Raw genomic sequence first — 20,353 nt, forward strand, 5'->3', positions numbered from 1 at the left:
AGGGAAAAGTCAGAGCCAGAATCCAAACCCAGGTCTCTGGCCTTCAGGCAGACCCCAGTCCCCCTCACCGAGCTCCTCAGGGACCTGCAATCATGTGGAAGAGTAAAGGCTTCCTGACCCCACGCCTGGGAGTCCTGCCCAGGGCTGCAGTCCCATTTGCAGTGCAAGTGCTCTGAGCCCTTGGTGTTCCTTAAGGGGAAAATGCATGCTGGGCACCCCCCACCCTCCTGCTCCAGGAGTGCAGCCCACAGCGCCATTCTTGAAACCCCTCTTCCCTCTCCAAAGCCCGTCCCCCCAGCTCTCCGAGCTACCAGGACCCCCACTCAGCTCCTAAAATCACAGTGGGTCACAGGTGTTAGCGGCACAAAGGGCTTTAGAAATACACAACAGAAAGGCAGCCACGCCTTTGCCTTAAAAACAGGGAGGCCACGGGGCACCAGAGCCGCTAGGGATGGGACCCACATGGGAGCCCCACCGAGACAGACTGACAGCTATGTTCACCCAACTGTGTCGGCCCCAAGGCCCACCAAGAGCACCAGATGCCCAGCCCCTGATGGTTCAGAAGAGCCAGCAGCTGTTCAAGGCAATGCCCAGGGCCAAGGGTCAGGTCCCTGCCCGGCTCGAGCTGCTGGCACAGCAGGGTCATGTGGCCTGCACCCGCTCCCACCCGAGCCTCTGCAGAGCCCAGACCACGTTCTCTGGATTTCCAGGTTGGGCTTTGTACCCACCCCACCTGAAAACGCACAGCTGACGGGGACGTGAAGCACCAGAAATGGCTGAGGTACCAAAAATCAAGAGCTGAAAAATAAATTATGAGTAGTACTCTCAACGAAATATTAAGCAGCCATTGAGAATCTCGTAGAAGAGTATTTATCAATAGATGGTCGGGCTACAGTACGTGAAAACGGTAACAGCAGGATATGCACAGATACATGGTGGTCTGTATTTTCTAAGTTTTCCACAACTGAAAGAAATATATAATTTAAGTACTTTGTATCAATTTAAATTTTTTTTTTTTAATTTTTTTTTTTTTTTTTACGTTTATTTATTTTTGAGACAGAGAGAGACAGAGCATGAATGGGGGAGGGTCAGAGAGAGGGAGACACAGAATCTGAAACAGGCTCCAGGCTCTGAGCTGTCAGCACAGAGCCCGACGCGGGGCTCGAACTCACGGACCGCGAGATCATGACCTGAGCCGAAGTCGGCCGCTTAACCGACTGAGCCACCCAGGCGCCCCTCAATTTAAATTTTAAAAGAGGAGGAGGGTAAAGGCTTTGGCAGCTGAGCTGAACCCCAAAGGGCCCACAAAGACGAGGCCAGACACTGGCCACACTGGCTGGCTGGGGCCAGATGGGACTGGGGAGAAGGAGCCTGCACAGCCCCTCGCCCCCCATCCTCCTGGGGCCCAACCCGTCGCACAGGCCACACGGTGGATGGCGCTCAACCCCACTAGGCTGCCCCGGGCTGTAAGCTGCCAGCCTCTGCTGCAGGCTGCCAGAGAAACCCTCCTCTTCTCGCCGCACAGCTGCCTGGCCCCCCTGATGCCCACCCCGCCGGCCACGGCCAAGAGGGCACGTGGTACGGAGGCTCTAGCACCTCCGTGTTTGGGAGCAGCGCTAAGGGTGAAGGTCATGGAGCAGAACCAGGCCTGGCCTGCCTCAGGAGCTGGCAGACAGAGGCATCTGGGGGGAGTCCCAGCGCTGTTCCGCTTGCTCTCAGGAGGGAGATCTTGGACAAGTCACTTCATCTGCATGAAACACAGCTTCTTCACCTCACGGTGCACCACACCTACCCCCAGAACAGACAGGGGGATTTACTGAGAAGGGCTTTGGAAGCACTGATGATCATGACCTACGAGATCAGGACTTCTTTCCACGAAGAAAGGACCCAGCCAGCCTCCCACCTTTCCCTGACACAGAAGGGAAGCGCCTGGCCTGGTCTCATGGTGAACACTGCCTTCCTTCAACTAGTTCTCTCTTGGTTCATTCTCCCACATTCCAGGCCTATTCCTGAGCAACAGGGTCAGGAAAAGCAGAGCGGCCGCAGGTCTTTGTGCTGGTGCCTCAGCACGAGCCATGGAGCCACGCTCCCTCCCCAGTGCCACGGATGGGACAGCCCCAGGCCCGGAGCGCAGTGAGGGAAGCCAGGAGGAGTGGGTGAGGGCCACTCTGGTGGTTACCGCTACAGTGGAACAAGGGCCACTGAATCAAGCGGATGCCACGGGTCTGTGAGCACGCCCTGGCACACAGACACCGTCCTGGGGACCCAACTCGCAGACAAAAGAAGGCCTGCCATTTGCCAGCCTACAGGGTTTGGGCGCCAGGCCAGGCCCAGGCTGGGCCTCAGCGGGGATGGGACCTCTCTCCACACGGGAGTGGGAGAACTGGTTTTCCATCCTGAAGAAGGAGGGCCAGTGGCCCAGTTTCTTCAGCAGCAGTGTGTGACACGCACTCCAGAGTGAACCACTGTCCCCGAACGGTGACTGCTCCAGCTGGGTGCAGACCTTGATCCAAAGCCAGAGGGAGGTGGCGGCTGTGGGGGCTGAGGGTTTGAGGCTTGCTTGTTCAGGCACTCAACAAGACACGCTCCCCTGCCCCATGCCCGGTAGAGTGTGCAACACCTCCCCTCTCCTCCCACCTGGCAGGGTGGCTGTGACTATCAGCCACGAACCCTACCCCAGGCACCCCTCTATGGCACATATGTCAGCTGACTTGCCATCAGAGGAAGTGACTGAGGGCTTGAAAAGAAAAAAACAAAAGCAGCTGACAGAAATACCCCTTTCTGTGGGCCAGCTTTCCAGGGCCGCCAGATCATCTCTTATCTAGGCAGCAGGCAAGGAGCTGTGTTAGAGATGAGTCATGGAGGCCCCTCAGAGTTAGCTACAGGGCAGGCTGGCTGGAAGAGGGCGGATCCAGCCCAGAGAACAAGCAGGACCCTTTTCTGGCAATGCAAACACGTCTTTCCTTCCCACAGAACGTGGCTCAGGCTGGTCCCCCTTCAAGGGACTGACTCCCCACCCTAGTGGGGATTTCGTTGTATGGGGACAGGGCAGGGTTTATCCTGAAGAGAGTAATACAAATTTTTAAAAAGGAATTTTGATCTACAGGTTCCAGGCAATTCCAATCAAAATCCCAGCAAGCTTTTCTCATAGATACGAACAAGCTGATGCTAAAATTTACCAGGAAGGGCAAAGGAACTAGAACAGCCAAGATTCTGAGAAGATTCCTTAGGCAAATGGGCAGGAGCACGGGCAGAGAGGAAGCTGGGTGAGTCGCCAGCATGGCTGGTGAGGGGCGACGTCCTGCGGTGCCTGCCTTCAATCCTGTTGGGTTTTCCTGTTTCCTCAGCCACATACCCTACCCCCCACGCCCCTGCATGTGCAAAATGATGCCGCTCAACTTCTTTGCTGAGGATGATCTGTACCAAGGAAGGGAGGCCCCACAGAAGACCTCCTAACGATTCATTTCTTGGCCAATGTACTTACTTCTATCCTTATCCACCCACCTCCGTTTCCCCCATGACTGCCCTATTTGCAAAGTTAGCATAGCCTACACAAACATTAGTTCTGCCTTTTCCAGGTGTGTCTGGAGTCCTTCAGCTGGCTCAGGAGGGCCTACAAGTGTCTTCTTCCTGCCCACAGCCCAGTGACGGTATCTGCTGTGCTCATCAGGAAAGCAAGTGTTATTTTTCTCCCCATCTTTCAGTCAAAGAAAGCCTCGGGTGAGGCTCACTGAGGCAATGTGACTTGCCAAGGCCAGAAGGCTCCTGAGTGGCAGTCCTGAGGTCTCACCATCAGCCTAGTTCCTACAACTTCGGGGCCGCTGCTGCACAAAGAATTGCCTCAACCTTTCGAAAATTTTGCTCAGTCCTGTCAGTGTAAACAAAGGCACATGACGACCTAGTGAACACCAACTGAAGAAACAGGCTGCGTGCCACGTGCCTGTGCAGAGCCTAAAGGCCACCATATTAAATCCTCCTCCCTGCTCCAGCGATCTGTATAAAAAGCCCGGGCTGGGGTCTACAAGCAATGGGTCAGAGGGTGTCTGTCCGTGCCTCTCCAACAAGTGGCCATCCCACTCGTCCTTTCACCCTGCTGGTTTACACCTCTGGACCTTCTCTGCCTAAATCCTACCCACTAAGATTCCAGACCTAACTCAAGAGGAATGTTCTCCAGGAGGCCTTGTCCTGCTGCCCTGGGCTGAAGGCAGCCTGGAGTGGGCCCTGCGTTTCTCTCAGGACACTTCAGAAGGGCTGGTGCCCACAGGGCTGCCCACCTGGCACCTAGGCTCAGTGTGCGTGGACCTGGACTGAAGCAGACTATTCTTACCTCCCAGGAGCCAAGGAAGCTGAGATGCTCACCGGTTAACTGGCCTCAGAGGTCATCCCTGCCACCCCCCTCCCCCCCCCCCGCTCAGTGGACCTAGAAGGTAGCTCCTTTCTCCCCATTGGCAAAGGGGGCCATGGCAGGGGGCTGTGGCCTAGGGGCTGGAGCCTGCTTTCAAGCTGTAAGCATCCTGCTGGGAGTTCCTTTCTAGACTTGGGGTACAGAGGAGCAGAAAGATCCCCTCTTTCCTGGGAGAGACACTGACAGACTCTGCTGCCTCATGGTACTTCTGGAAAGCCCACACCCAAACCCTGGACCCTGCAGTCTGGGGTCACACCCACAAGGGTCTGGCCACTTGGCACAGGGACTGAGGCCTTCCAAGATAAACCCAGACAAACCCTTTACTCTATGCCTGTTAAAGTGAGGAGAGTCTGTTTTTCCTGGGGGGCCACAAATTCAGTCCTGGCTAAGGCTGGGCTTCCTGACAAGCTAGGCAGTGACTGAGCAGCAGAGGCACAGCCACTGAAGTCAAGCCCCTGCCTACTAGGCCGGACTGGCCCACCACACACCCTGCCTTAAAGGAGGCAGGGTCAGAGGAAACTGGAAGAACAAGATAAGCTGAAGCAGAACCCAATTCAGTGTCTTCAAGTTTGATCCCTGGGCTGCTACGAGCAAAGGAACAGGGAGGGACCCTGCATTCGCTCACTGAGGGGGATCTCACAGGGGGTCTGGAGCTTCACTACAAAGGACTCTAGCAGGTGAACGGGGTCTCTTTGACCCGGAGCTCCCGCACAGGAACCTGGAACCATGCGCCCTTCACTTTCTCTTTCACACTGCTTTCATTATGAATCTCTCAGGCACACAGGAAAATTCAGAGAATAACACAACACTTGTACTCACTTCCTCCAGAGTCAACAAAAGCAACATTTTGCATTTTTTGAGACAGGTTTGTCCCCCCCCCCCCTCACCCACTTTGTTGCTGTTGTTAAAGAAATCCTATGCTGTAGCCAGTGAAAGCCTTTCCCTAATTCTGTCTCCTCCCCGCTTCCCAGCAGCTAATCTGAGGCCAGGAGCTGGTGCACCTCCACCTGCGTGTTTACACTTCTGCAGCTCCCGCTTCAGAGCCCTTGACAGCTTACCACACACTTGCTTTTCTGTGAAGTCTGTCTCCCTCTAGAGAATGCCAGCCCCCTGAGGGCAGGGCCTGTTTCGTCCACTGCTGCCTCCCAGGCCAGGAAGGATGCCCTGTGCCAATCAGACAACCAGCCGAGTCAGGCCTTGTCGAGCGAGTAACACCTCTATCGCTGTGGGGGCTTCTAAATTTGATATACACGTTCCTACCCTGTCTGTTCTCAGTTCTGAAGCCTGCTTTTTCCTCTATCAACACCATGTTTGAGATTCAATCGCACAGTTCAACAGTCAAGTCTTCTACTCTATGACCCACCCACCTGCTAACCAATGACCCTTCTCTTTCTCATCAAGGAGGACGGGGGATGAAAGCAGGGACCTTCCAGCAGAGCCAAGAGAGCCCAGGACTCAACGCTCTAGTCAGTGACTGAGAACCTAAGAACAAACCAGAAGAAAACCAAAGGTTCCCCCAGCAGTTACCACAGAACAGGGGAAACTGTGCAGGTATGCACCCCCAAACCACACAAGTGGAGTCACCTGACAAAAGAGCAACCACCTGGCCTTTGTCTCTGTCACCAGCCAGGCTCCCTGAGGTGATGGGGGGGGGAGGGTGGGCCCAATAAGAAAGCACAGAGCCCACTGGGGTGGCGAGGGTCCCAGCACCACCAACTGGCACCACCAGCCTCTCAGCACAGAGCTGTTACCATCTCTGATAATAAGGGAGGTGGCAAGGACCCCACAGGGCTGCTGTGAGGACAGTGTGAACCCACTGGGTAAACTGTGAAGCCACACTCACACGTGCATGCACACGCGCACACGCACACACACACCCCTCTGTGGACCTGGAAAGCCCTACCTCATTTGAGATCAGCTCCAGATGAGGGGTCTGCTCCTCCTGAGTTCCCACTCACACTGGTAAAGACAACACAAGGCTGTGGCATCAGGAAGGCCTGCTCCCTCCTCCGGGTAGGGTCCCCCGCTCCTGCTATAAACCCGCAAAGCACAGTCTGCCCAGGTAAGTTTTCTGAGGACCTCAAGATCCACTCCCCCAAGTGAGCCAGTGCCATCAAGCCCTGTGCCTGCTTGGGACAGAGGACATCAAGGTGACCTGTCCATTCGGAAACCAAGTGTGATCCTAAGCACAGCCCCCCAGCTACCCTTATGGCCCCAGCTTGGTGCTGGGTATGGGAGGGAGGGCACGAGACTCAACGCTGGTATGGGAAGCGCTGGGCAGACATGAAGGTTCTCCCCAGCTCATGAAGACCAAACACAGAGCTCCTGCCTGCCCCACACGCTAGCTCTGCAAGTGGCTCCCGGGTATTTCTGATGCAAAGCAGCACCCAGGTCGTGTGGAGGTGCCAGCCCTCGAGACTGGAGGCAGACCATGTGCCCGCAACCACAGGGGAGAGTGCCAGGTTCAGGGAAACTACAGTTGACTCAGCCAGAAGACAGGATTTGCAAAGAGGAATGCCCTCTATGACCCGAGAGGGGTGGGGGAGCACAGACAGGGATGAAGAAGTGGAGGCCTCTGAGCTGAGCTCCACATGAAGACCGACAGGTCAAAGGCAGAGATGAAAGGAAAACGGAGATGAGGAGGAATCCAGGCTGAGAGAGGATGCCGTCAGGAGATGCTGAAGGGCCAGAGAGGTTACGGGGGGACTAGGTTGGACCAGGCTGGTGGCCTGGACAGAGCTTACACACCAGGCAGGGTCTGGGCCTGATTCTGCAGGTGCCGAAGAATCACGCCACGAAAGCGGTTTGACGGGAAGAGTGATAAACCATAAGGAGGGTCGGGAAGAAACTGCCGGTGGCTGAGTACGAGCCAGTGGGCCAGCAGGGGAAAGGGTACAGAGCAGGCTCAGGCTCCGACTGGGGAGAAGGGCGACATTTTCAGCTCTGAGCAGGCAGCCCGGGGCGGGGAGGAAGGCACGGGGTAAAGACTGTGAAGAGAGGTGAGAAGACACAGAAACCGGCAGGTGTCACTGGAGCACACAGGGCAGAGCGCGGCACACGGGCCTCACCTGTGCTTCTCGCCTTCCTCTTCCCCTTCTCTGAGCTGCTTGGTCTTGGGCTCCCCATCTTCCTTGTCCTGCAAAGGAAGGGAGAAAACCACTTGGTCACATGCAATCCTTGATGCCCAGGCACCTGGCGAAAAACAGGACTCCCTGGCCAGGAGCAGCCTGGTGTTGCAGCCCCCAAGTGGGGCACAACACTGGAGCCTCCCTCTCCCCCGCCAGCCTTCTACCCTCCCAAGCCCCCTCCCCACCCTGCCAAACTTAACCACCGGTAAGCCCAGGCCAGACCCCCAGTGGCCCTCAGAGAACACCAGGAGGAGCTAGAAGGTTTTCATGGTGAGTAATGAAGCTGGCCGGTGTCAGAGGCCCACTTCCTGGGTCTGGAGGGAGTCCCCTGCTGAGCTGGGAAGAGTAGTGACCAGCAACGAGGGTGGGGCAAAAGCTCAGGCCTCCGGACTCCCCTTCCAGGCCGGACTCCCCTTCTCCAGAAACACCTATTTGCTTACATTAAGGAGGAACCACAGCTCAAACTAGAACTGGGCTTGCAATATGACTCCCGCAATGTATTCAGGGGATGGAGGGAAGGGGAACTAATTTGAAGTTTCTATAGGAAAAATTCTGAATCGTTTTTGTCTTTCTCCTGCCCCCCATCTCTTTGCGAGTCTAAAGAAGTCATGTTCATGTCACACTTGACATAGCATACTTGTTCTCCAGATCCACCAGGGGCCACAACAACGGATACCACCATGCCGCGTCCACCTGTGGAAGCAAGTCTTCCTGGACCTTCTCCCTTACTCCGTTAGATCAGACTGGGGACAGACAGCCATCCACGGTGTGTGCAGCGGTCTGTGCTCAAATGCATGACCATGCTCTCTGCTCTCAGTGCATGTCCTGAGAGACTCCAGGGTCTCCCTGCCTGCCAGGGCTGACCCTCCAGAGGGTGTCACTGTGTACTTCATTTCTGGCAGCAACGTGCCTTCGACCATCTCGCTGGGGCAGTGTTCCGAGAAGACATCAGTAAGGTGCCACAGGGAGCTGGCTATGACATAAGAAAGAGCTGGTGGCGGGGGTGGAGGTGGGGTAGGGGGGTGGGGGTGGGGTGGAAGCATCTGTCAGGCTTCGTCAAAGGAGCATGAGATTCTTGATCTCAGGGTTGTGAGTTCAAGCCCCATGTTGAGTGTAGAGATTACTAAAAAAAATAAGCTTTAAAAAAAAAAAAAAAAGCTAGAACTGACATAAATTACAGGTGAAGTAGCTGGTGTACTAGCTCTCCTAGAAGTCTGTTTATGCCGCTGATGATTGCCTCCCCAGGAGTGGCATTTATTTTATGAGTCACTTCCTAACAGTGATCATCGTGGAGACTCAGAAAAACCAGACCCCACTGTTCCTTGGCCTCCCACTTACGGGGAAAGGAGACCACCAAAACCAGCCTAGAGGCTTTTGGCTCAAAGAAAACCTTAGGTGATGTGATCAAGATAATCTTTTGCTCTTTCAACCCAGGGCAGCTTAGTCTCTTGGGGACGAGGCAGGAGGCAGCAGGGAACGAGTGACAGCAGCAACAGGAGAGCGGTCAGCATGGTTTTGTGGGGTGGGGAGGGGATGGATGGGCAGAATTTGGGTGTTACAGAAGTAGGAAAGGCATTCCTGGAGGGGAGCACAGCTTGAGCCAAGGCGGGTGTGGTCAGATGAACACCTAGGTGGTTGCAATAGCAGTCATGGTGAAGGTGAATGCTGGTAAGATTGTCAAGGCAGGTGGGGTCAATCACAGAGGGCTCTGACCAGTGTCCTAAGGCACTAGGAGCCCAAGGAGAGGCTGGGGGAGCTGCTGGCAGGACCTTTCCTGAGAGTCTGGCAATCGCACTGGACAAGTAAGCCCTGGGGCAGAGAGGCATTCGTTTGGTGATGGGAAAGAGGGAAGAGAGAACAGAGTACAAGTTCTTTTTTTTTTTTTTTTTTAATGTTTATTTATACTTGAGAGAGACAGAGACAGAGTGTGAGCAGAGGGGGGGCAGAGAGAGAGGGAGACACAGAATCCGAAGCAGGCTCCATGTTCTGAGCTGTCAGCACAGAACCCGACATGGGGCTCAAAATCACAAGTTGTGAGATCATGACCTGAGCTGAAGTTGAATGCTCAACAGACTGAGCCATGCAGGTGCCCCCAGAATACAAATCCTTAAATAAGAAACAAGCTAAAGTTCTCGGGGCCTCCAGGGCTGCTGGGGCCTGGGGAGGACCCTGCACAAAGGCCCAACAGACACATGCACCTCCCCCCCGACAAAATGCCAGTGGATTATTCAAGCCATAAGCCTGGACAGTCAAACAAAAGCTCCTTCCCAACTGGCAGCTAGCAGACACCCTGACGGCCATCAGTGCCTGCCTCCCCTTGGTGATGAAGGACAGAGGTGCAAGGGCAGAAAAGGCTCAGCTTTCCCCAAAGTGGGCTGGTGGGCGACCCCACAGAAAGGCTTCTTTTCCACAGGGCTCAGTTAACCTGGACTACCTCGCAGAGGAGGGTGAGGACTAAGGAACAGCCTTTGGGAACCAGTCCTGTGCAAACACCATGCCCCTTCTCAGCAGCTACCACAGCCACCGCTGTCCTGGAGTCCCAGAGACACTCAAGTGCCTTGGCGCAGGCCAGTTATTCATTAACAAATGAGAAAACACCCAACTACCTAGGTGACATTTTAAAAAATGCCGGGCAGTCTGGTGGGCGGGCTGTGTCATCACCTCTGCGCACAGTGTGAGGTTAAGGATGACCCCAGCCTGGGCTGCTGTGGGAAGGGCAGGTGCTCCAGAACAATAAAGATATGCGTGTGGGGCAGGAGCAGGCTGACAAATACACAGGCCACATAAACACAAGGACGAGGTGTGCTCCAGTCTTCCCACTCAACAGCGATTCAGATAAGACAGTGAGTGTCATGAGTAGCAGAACAGCTTTTGGACCATCCTGGCCTCGGTCACAGCAGGGATGTGTGACCTGGGATGGCAGCAGGAGGTGCACACCAGCCTCACGCCGCCGCCCCCCCACCCCCCCACCCCGCCAGCCTCAGAGACTCAAAGGTCCTCCTGGGGCTGTCTTCCAGGTCCTCCATGCAATCCACAAGGAGTCTGGTGAATGGCCATCAGGGAAAAGGGAAAAGACTTGACCAAGGCCATAGCGCCTGACAGTGGTGGCTGCAGGTCTGGATCCAGGTCCTGACCCCCACCCTGTGTTCGCCAAGCAGATGAGAGATAGTGTGTCAAGAGTGGCATTCAGTTTCTAAAAACAGCGCTGATCCAGCTACCTCTCCCGTGCCTCCCCCCCACCTCCCCACCCCCGCCATAGTTCAGACCTGGTTCAGACATGGCTTGGATCCGGCCACGCGCACTCAGACTGGCCACAGCCAGCTTGAAGTACACCCTGCGAGTGCAGGCAGGGCTCAAGGGGCACAGCATCCCAGGGAATCTGGAGACACTCGCCCACCCGGAGACCATTAAATCTGACTCACCACTTAACCCCTCCCCCCACACACTCTTCCCCAAATCTCCCTTCTTTCTCCTTCCCAGTCCCTGTTCTGTTCTCGGTTCCTTCCCCTCTCCCAAGCTACCTCCATAGGTCCCCACCACAACCCAGCCCACAATCATCCCTGCCTCCCTTGTGGGCCAGCCAGCCAGCTGCCCCTCTGCCCCTCTGCTCTGGAGGATGCAGCTCCCTGCTGCACTTCTCTCCTCTTCCTCTTCCACCTCCCCAAAGACTCTCCCCACCTTACCATCCATGCCCAAGATGCTGGTCAGATCTCCTGCTCCTCTGCTCAAAGCTCTCGTTGGCTCCCCAGACCCTCGGGACAACTGCCATTCTCAAGATGCAGTCTCACAAGGCCCCAACACTCGCCCTGCAGCCCATTCCAGAATACCCTGATGCTAGACTCTCTGTCTCAAATCCTGACATGCCCATTCTCATAACCCTGAAGAAAACCCACCCTCTGACCAATTCTGGAGGCCAACCCAAAGGCCACCTCCTGCAGGCAGCCTTCTGAGGTCCACAGGCAATAAGCCTGTGGCTCCTCTGGGCCTAGAGCACATCAGGGTCTGACCCCAGGCCCAGGACACAGTCCTGGGTTCCTCGCTATTCATATCCAGTCCCTCAAGTCCTTCACGTCTTCCTCAAGTGTGGGGGCATTTCCTGGAGCTCCTCCTGGCCTGGAGGAGACAACCTTCATCAAATGTTTGCCTATTTAATTACTCTCTCCACCAATTCCAGAAGAGCCAAACTCTTAGAAACACTGGTGGAGGAGGGCAGGAAAGCCATGTCTTGGACTAGGATCCTCCCTGCAGTCCACTTGCCTGTTCCTGGAAATACCCCCCATTTCTGACCCCAGCCCAGTTTCCACACCTAGGCCTTGACCCTGCTGCCCTCACTTGTCCCAGAGCCTGCAGGAGGAAGGGGCCTCGAAAGCAACACTTAAGGGGCTCTCAAAAATAGCCCTGCCCCAAACAGGGCCTGATTGAGTGGTTTCACACTGTTAGACATCCTTTTGCCAAAACCAACATTTTTACAAATAAAATGAGGGTTGTGCAAGACTGGTATCATTTCTTCCTTAAGTCTACAATAAGACTTTGGTGAAGCCATCTTGGCCCAAAGTTTTCTTTGTGAGGTTTTAGATATGGGGTTCTACAGATTTTATTTCTTCCTGTGTCAGTCTCATTAATTTGTATCTTTCAAGGGATATCCATTTCACCTAAGTTACTGAATTTACTGGCATAAAACTGCTTATAATACTCTTATTATCCTTTCAATGTCTGTGGGATCCATAATGATAATCCATGGACACTGACAACCTGTGTCTCTTCTCTTTCTTTATTAGACTAGCTGGAGGGGTGCCTGACTGGCTCAGTCAGTACAGCATGCAAGTCTTGATCTCAGGGTCATGAGTTCAAGCCCCACGTTGGGCATAGAGCTTACTTAACAAAAATAATAAAATATCAGATCAGCTGGAGGTTTATCAATTCTGGGGCATTCCAGACTTGGTGTTTTAACAATGTGTTTGTTCTTCAGTGCCCTCCTGGAAGAAGCCCTCATTAGCTGAGTATCCCTGCAGGGGGTAGGGGGTGCGCATCAATCCCTATTTGCCTGAATCCTATTAGAAACTCAATCAGCCCGCAAAAATGTAGAGGGCTGGGGGGTGGGGTGGGAGAAAAGCTGCTGTCTCCTGCTGCTGCCCTCCCTCTCCCCTTGTGACTCCGGTCCCCTGTGTGTGCGCTCGGTCTGCCCCTGGTCACAAACATAAAGGAAACAAGAGCGCTGTCCTCAAGGACCTCAAATCCACACAAAGGAACAGAAAGAAAAAGGTAACTCTGTGTCATGAGTGGGTGGTAAGGAAGACTTTATTAAATGTTTTGTATGCTTGGGGAACTGGCAAGGGATAGGTGTTGTCAGAGAAGGAGGTAACCCTTAAACTCAATTCTAAATGTCCAGTAGAAGGAGAGTTACCAAGCAGCTACCAAGCTGGAATGGTAAGTGCTCGGCAAAGCCATGAGGGGAGAGCCAGGGCACTGTCCAGGCCTGTGGGGCCGTCCCACGTGGCTGGCTCAGCCAGGATTGGGCGAGGTCAGGAGCAGAGGGGGCTGATGAGGCAATCCTCCAGGGCTGCGGACAGGCTTAGCCCAACTCTCAAAGGGCACTGTGGCAGCCTAGAAGGGGAGTTATGGGAGAAGATGGGGAGACCAGAAACCAGGTGAGATGGTCCACTCCCAGCCTAGACCTGTCCTGGCCTGCGGCTGTTGTGCATCTGTGCTGGTTACGATCACACAAGGGTGGGAACTGCCATCAGGGCAGCCTGCTGAAGCAGGAGCTCTTTTGCTGAGGCAAGGAGCAAGCTCCTCCCTCATCCTAAGAGGAGATGCTGCCCAGGGTTCTTCCTTCCAGAAGAGGAAGAGGGAAGCAGGAAAGTGTTAACAGACACTTCAACCTCTGATCTAGGTTCCCCCTACCACCAGCCCGTTACTGAAGCAGCTAGAGACCCGACAGGAACTCACAGGTACAGAAACCCTTTCCAGTACCCAGATGCCTCACTAGCTCTGGGTGTGCCTGCTGAGCTGTTCATGGAAACGGCCCTTCTGTTCAACAATCAAGAGAGAACAAGGCCCCAAACCCAGTCCCCTAAGAAGAAGTGAAAGTGACCCCAGCTTGAGCCTCTCCAGTTGATTTGGGCCCAGGGCGGGGAAAAATCAAGGAGAGGTAGGCACAGAAAGGGGCGGAGGGGGGACAGACAGGAAGGGACTGGCTGGGGGCAAAGCTGGCAGGTTTCACAATTTCACCCTGTTGCCCATCCTCAGAACCAGGGCAGCCGCATGTCAGGTGGAGAGACTTCCTGTGGGGTGCGGCTGCAGCAGGCGCTGTGCTCCAAGGGCACTCACGGGGTAGGGCAGTCACCCAGGGTCTGACTCACCCTGAATATGCAGTGATAAGCCCCGGGCTGAATGCCACCACACTGGGGCACAGAAACTGCACAGTCCTCTACTGCCCAAGGACTGGGGAAAGGGTGGGGAGGGAGGTTCTGAGTCTCCTGGGCAGGCAGTGATCCCCGCAGGGCGGCACTCTGGTCTGGGACTACCTGGCCTGCTATGCCCACTCTGTCCAGCAGGTGGACACTCCCTTGAGGGCAGGCACTTGTCTTAACTGCTGTAGGTAGAGCGCAAGGGCTCTGGGCCGAACCCTGCCTGGCAAAACCCAGCTCCGTATTCGCCCTGCTGTGTGACCCTGGACAAGTTATTTGACCTGTCTGGCCTTAGTTTCCTATTCTAGGAAAACAAAGACTACCACACTGACATCATGGCACTGTCACAGGAGTGGAGGAGCCAGGGAGGAAGGAGAAGAGCCGGCCGCTCGCAGGGATGAGGCAGCAGACCTGAAGGGCAGGGAGGACCGTGCCAGGGCAGGAAGGGCAGGGCCACAGAGAAACCACAGGGCTAGAGGCCCAGACTGCCTGCATCTGCAGAGGTCATGATAAGCTTTCACTTTCATCAATCCTGAGAGTAGACAAGAAGCATGACAGTGTCTGCTTCATGAAGACATCAGAAGACGGGTGACAATCTGTGCCGGGGGACAGATCTTTTGATTCTGCGTTCAGTGCTTCACCAAGAATCAGACTCACAGCGTCCAGGAACAGAGAGCCACTGCTCTCCCGGGGGTGCAGGCACTCCCTAAAAGCTTGTGAGCGGCGAGAACAAAGAGAGGGGGGCACAGTAATAAACTGGAGATAAGGGCCGCAGATAAGAGCCGGAACCAGGGCAGTGGTGCTGAAACGGAACACGGGGGTGCCTGAGCGCTCTGGGGGACAGGGCGAGGTCAGACAGACGACTGGCTCCAGGCTGTGACTGAGCCTCATGGGGAGAAGGCGCCTGTGACACAGAAGATAGCCATGGTGAGGGGACTAAGAGAAGGGAGCAGTGGCTCTCAGGCAGATGAGGGTTAGGCTGATGCCTGCAGTCTGACGAAGGCCGGTGTGGACGCGGGCCAAGGGTCCAGAGCCTGTCCAGGCGTCCTCAGCAGAGGCAGGGTTGGCCCCACCATCGATGCCCTATTACATGGCCCCACCCCAGAGGAGTGGAGGGAACTGGCCCCATGCCAAGCCTGGTCCTATTCTTGTCGCAGGTGCAAGTGGGAAACCGGCTGCATTCAAAGGAGGCAGCAGATGCCCCGTCCAGCAGATTATTAGTTGTTAACAAATATTGACTGGCTCCCTCGTGCTAGGTACGCCACATTAGGTCCAGAGGAGGAGAAAGAACAAGGAGGCCCCTAGTGTTCAGGGACCAGGGTGGGAACTCTTAGCCTGGGTCCACGGACAGGATCCCAGAACTCAGCGATCAGACACACACACAGGCCAGGTGTGAAAAGGCTCATTCTTCTGGAGTAACAACCCATAGCTCTTCAGAGTCTCGAGGGGGTAGTGACCCAGAGGAGGAAAGGGAAGGCGTCAACAGCATGGTGCTGGTGGGGAGGCACACAGAGTTCTCTGGGTGGCATTTGAGGTATCCGGGGAGGCTCTCCAAAGGAAGTACCCCCTGTCCTGCACCTTAAGGAGTGGGGGCAAGGGGAAAGGGCAGCAGAGGGAACAAGTAGCACTGTGAGGTGCAGCGGCTTGGGACGACCCCCATGGGCCCCGTGTCCCCAGCAGGAAAGAAGCCCTTGAAAGGTCCTGCTGAGGGCAGGGCAAAGACCAGGCGCCCCCTTTCCTTCACACACGGCCAGCCAGGGCCAGTGCCTCTGGGCCGCCAGAGGGGAGGGCCCTATGGGACGAGGAAGCCCAGGCAGCAGGGCTAGACCGGCAGGCGCAGGCAAACCACAGCTCCACAGCTTAGCGATGGCGGGAAGCGCGGCAAACTCAGGACCTCTCCAATTCCTCCCCTGTTAAAGCAGGGCCGGCGCTACTCCAGCAGTGATGTCAAGGATTAAAGAAAGTAACCTGGGTCCGCCTTCTGGTGCAGGACCTACGTGCCAGGCCTGGCATCCAGGGGTGTCCCCCGAGTCCCGCCGTCATGTCCATCGTGTCTGCACCCCCCTGGGGAACCAGCTAGCCGTTCCCTGTTTTCATCCCCTCCACCCCTTGCTCTGACTGTACCCCACACACACCAAAAAACCCCCAAGAAAGTGGATAGCCAGTTGAGTTCTGGGAACCAAAACAGACTTAACAGGTACCCAGGGCCCAGATCCAGGCTGGGAAACAAGAGACCAGTTACTGTCAGTCCAACCCGCAGAGAAACTGATCTACCTCTAACCTTTTCAAACGTAGTGATGGGTGAATGGAAGGCATCATCCTTTTCTAATATCGCTTCTTTATTTTTTTGCCAAGTTTCTGTAGGTGACAAACATGTCATTTTTAAAATTGAAGCTCAAGTTAAGAATGACCCATCTGATCCCCTCGGGGATGAGTGACAAGGGCCCCAGGCTGGAAGGACAGGCACCACCCGCGGAAGGCTTCCCCACAGAAGCCATCGCTCTGCACATACCACCCAACTGCAGGGCAGCTGGCAGACGGCAGGTGGGCTTCGGCACGTCCCCTGCTGTGTGGGCCGCAGGTCACACCCCTGTTCAGCAGAAGGGCTTTCTTCCCCAGGCAGGCCCTCCACTGATAAGTACCCCAGACACTGGATTTTACCAGGATTTGCCAGCATGCGATTTTTATCATCTGTCTTTCCCCCCTAAAGGGGGCGCTCTGAGAGGCCTCTCCGTCTCTTTTCCCCAGCACCTAGCACATTACGGCAGCGGGACTAACAGCAAAAGAGTGAATGAGCAAGCCAGAGGAGGTAGGACACACATGCTAATTCCTCCCCTATACACAAGGTTCTCCTCCCACAACTTCCAGGCATCAGGGGTCAGTAGGTTTGTCTCATGGACGCAAAGACTGAGGCTGGGTGGCACCTAACTCAGGTCTGTGCACGTCAGACCCCTACTCTTCCCACTGCTTTGGGGACACAGCCAGAAGCCCAGTTCCCTGCTGCCACACATGCGGTTCTTCCCACCACACACATCTGCGTGTTCACCACTCAGCTACACTCCCCTCCGACAATCACCTGCACCTCTGCTTCTCCCCTGTAGATCGAGGGCAAAAATCTCAACCGTGCCCACTTCCTAGGAGTGTGGGAAGGATCATATCTAACCAGGTCCATCAAATGAGAAGACTTCCCAGTGGAAGGTGAGCTCCGGGAGGGCGGGACCCGACTGCTCCTCATCCCTGCTCTACTGTATTTCCTACAATAATAGAGGTCATGACAGCACGCCAGGCAACCGATGATTCAATTAACTGAAATAATCATTACTTGAGTAGTCGTCATAAAAGTCTAATAAGGTCAGGGCTGCTTGCTTGCTTTCACAGATTAGAAAAATGCGAGTCTAGGGCCCACCCGGAGTCACACAGCTCAGGTCCCAGGGTCCAAAGGGGAGGGTGGGCCTCAAGCCTAGGCTGCTCCCCATAGAACCCAGCCCTCTGCACTGGCCACACGGCCGCCCCCACCTCACACACACACACACACACGGGGTCTCATGGGTGTATAACAGCACGTCTGCATCAGCATCACACTGCTCCCGTCTCTTCCTGGTGTAGTTTCAGAGAGATGTGACCCAGACGGGACCATTTCTGAGCCAGGAACTTCAGTTCCAGAAAAGCACCACAAGGAGAGAAAAGAGCAATGCGCGGAGAGGTGCTCACAGCTAGGTTTCTCCTAACAGGGAGGACTGGAGCTACAAGGGGAGTCCAACCTGCTGGCATGGCTAGGCCACGCGGTCACGGGAACGGCACCATGAAACAGAACACACAGGACCGTGAGAGGCACAGAGCCCACACACACAGCCGTGAGCCAAACCATGGCAACAAGACACAGGCGGTGGCCTGAGACTTCACGGGCTCACACAGCACGACTGTGGGTAATGTTTTTTCCATTTCCTTTCATTCCGTCGTCAAAGTGATTTAATAACAAAATGATCTAAAACAGCTAGAGGAACCCAGCTGTGTGTAGCTCACTGTCTGGACTGTCCTCACACCCTACACAGACTCTCCTGACCTTTACCCGGCTCAACGGGAAATCAGGAAACCAAGGCTGGCCTTCAGGCCCAATGCAGCCTCGTCAACGTTTAGTGACCTCTGTCAAGCTTAAAAACACACAAAACCCAAAGAACCAGCATGCCACGGGAAGAGGAGGGCAGACGCACACTGGCGTCCCTCTGCAGCCCAGGACTGGGCCCAGCAGCCAAACCAGCAGCTGCGCTGGAGGACGAGCACCCTCCAATGAGGCCAGACAGCTGCCCAGCTCATGACAAAAATTTCAGTTAAGAAACCAACTGATGGTGAGCGGTGAGGTTACCTCCCCACCCTCTCACCCGGCCTCACCATTTCCCGTTTTTGGGAGGGAAAACGCGTCCTCTGCCACAAAGCAGAACTCGCAACCACCAGGACTTCCTCACCGTGGTAAAGTCCACGGCTGGAGCAAGAGCAAGCGAATCACAAGGCAAACAAGAAGGTCTGCGAAGCTGAGAAACCCCCAGCCCCGGTATGAGACGGCCTCGTGTGGCACTGGGAGGCTGGCCCAGAACCCCCGTCCCGTGCTTCACAGTGGACAGCAGAGTCACACAGCACTGCAACGGGAGCCCAGCTGGCTGTATCGGGGGGATGGAACAGCCACCCAGAATCTCCGGTCCTGAGGCCGTACAGCTGGCACCTGACCCTCACCAGATCTGTCCGACTACAGAGCAAACAGGCTTCCCCTCGGCAGATGAACCCTGGATGGTGGACAGGATTCTCAGCCTGAGCCCCCGAGGGAAGAGGGAGCCCACCTATCACGTGTTCACCATCCTTGAATCCAAGGGAAACGGCAAGCAAGGGCCTGAAAACCCCAGTAAGTGACCCTGAAAATTACTCTTCTACCTCCCCCTCCCCACCAGGCCCCTGTGCCTGTTCACACCCGTGCTGGGTCCCCCCAAGCGTTCCCTGACAGCCACCAACAAGACCACATCAGGGTTCCTGCTATCCACATGACACCACTGGCTTTACTCAAAGCGTGTGATCAACCGGGATGCGCCGCTACTTTTCTGCGTGGGCGGGCGTCCAAGCGCCCCAGTCCACGCCTGAACAACCGACTTTGGAAACTGTGTGGTCTTGGATAGACTTCGCACACAGTGCAGTTCATCCGGCAGGTATGGCCACAGACTACAGACTCTTAAGTAAAGGCAACTCTGCTTCTCCCTGAGAAAAGTCTCAGCCCGGCCAACTCCCAAATCCACGTGCCTGTCCAGTGGCCTCATTTCTTCATTCAACTATTTTCAGAGTGTCTCTGAGCCTTGTCCTCTGTGAACAGAAAGGTGAGGAAGACATGACTGCTGCCCTCAGGCGGACGGGGGCAGATGAAAGGGGAAGGAGACAGGTGAATGGATAGTCATCACATGGCGTGAGCGCTGTGACTTCCTGGGTGACTAACAGCTGACAAGATGAAACCTGAACTCACCTGCAAGAAGCGTGAGCTGTCCGTGGAGGGCAGGGGCATGAGGGGAACTGGAAGGAGCAGGTGTGCTAAGCCTGAGCCCCGTCTCTGTGGAGAGGAGGGAGACATCCAAGGTGCACTGGGGCTGCGGGAAGGAGGCGCCAGCATGGAGGCTTGCCCCAGGGGCTACAGACATTAGCCCGCGGGGACTGAGAAGCCAGGAAAAGCCAGAGGACAGGCAGCAGGTAGCAACAACGTGACTACAGAGTGTGATTTATAAAGAGCACAAAGAAAGGACCAGAAAGGAAAGGGCGAGGGTCACCGGGTGAAGCCACTGAAAACCGAGTCGGATATGGGTCAAGAGAGCCACTTTCTCATCCCCAGGGTGGCAGAGGGGAGCTGCCTGGGAGTCTGTGTGGAGGGGCAGCCCGTTCCACCTGCACAGTGCACTGCCCACACAGCTATCCACGTCTCCCTCTCACACGCACATAGGGCCTCTGGCCCCACAACTTCCCTGGGATCAGGTATGGTCACCCCCTCCATGCAGCGAGGTTTGGAACAACTAAAGGACTTACTCAATGGTTCACAGCAAATAAAAGATAGGTCAGCACTAAAACTGAGGTTTTCTGATTGCATCATGCTTCCAAAACTTTCAAAATAAGGCTTGGGTGTGTGTTCTGCATAACAGCCAGAGAAGTGTGACCATGTCCATTCTTACCAAATGAGAAAAGAAAGAAAACCACAAACTGTTAGGGCTGCAAAGGCCTCAGATAACATCAGGTACAGGATGAACCAGATCCAGTGGCCCACGGAACCTGTTATAAATAGAACCTACCAAGTCACAATCTTCCCGGTAAGACCTGGAAGTCTGAATGCTCCCAGAGCCTGCCCACTCCCGGGTCACACTTCTGCCACATGGTCCACCGGAAGAGCC

General features: G+C 55.2%; 1 protein-coding gene and 1 long non-coding RNA gene across 3 annotated transcripts in view; one reads left to right on the forward strand and one right to left on the reverse strand.

Annotated features, from left to right (window-relative positions):
* Positions 1-20,353, reverse strand: part of CCDC12 (coiled-coil domain containing 12) — a 56,422-nt gene that overhangs the window by 16,184 nt on the left and 19,885 nt on the right. Inside the window, exons 1-2 of one of the 2 annotated variants that reach the window (XM_030306204.1) lie at positions 19,444-20,027; positions 7,474-7,541 (exon numbers count right to left, since the gene is read on the reverse strand). In XM_030306204.1, coding sequence (XP_030162064.1) covers positions 7,474-7,541; positions 19,444-19,587 — 212 coding nt within the window. In that variant the 5' untranslated portion in view covers positions 19,588-20,027. Of the gene's footprint in view, positions 1-7,473; positions 7,542-19,443; positions 20,028-20,353 lie in introns of those variants that run through there. The other variant, XM_030306212.1, reaches the window with a different exon arrangement.
* Positions 17,051-20,035, forward strand: LOC115507756. The gene is made up of 2 exons (XR_003966786.1): positions 17,051-17,141; positions 17,675-20,035. It is a non-coding gene; the product is annotated as an uncharacterized LOC115507756 (long non-coding RNA).

This window comes from Lynx canadensis, chromosome A2 (assembly GCF_007474595.2).
Source record: "Lynx canadensis isolate LIC74 chromosome A2, mLynCan4.pri.v2, whole genome shotgun sequence".
Lineage (NCBI taxonomy): Eukaryota > Metazoa > Chordata > Mammalia > Carnivora > Felidae > Lynx > Lynx canadensis.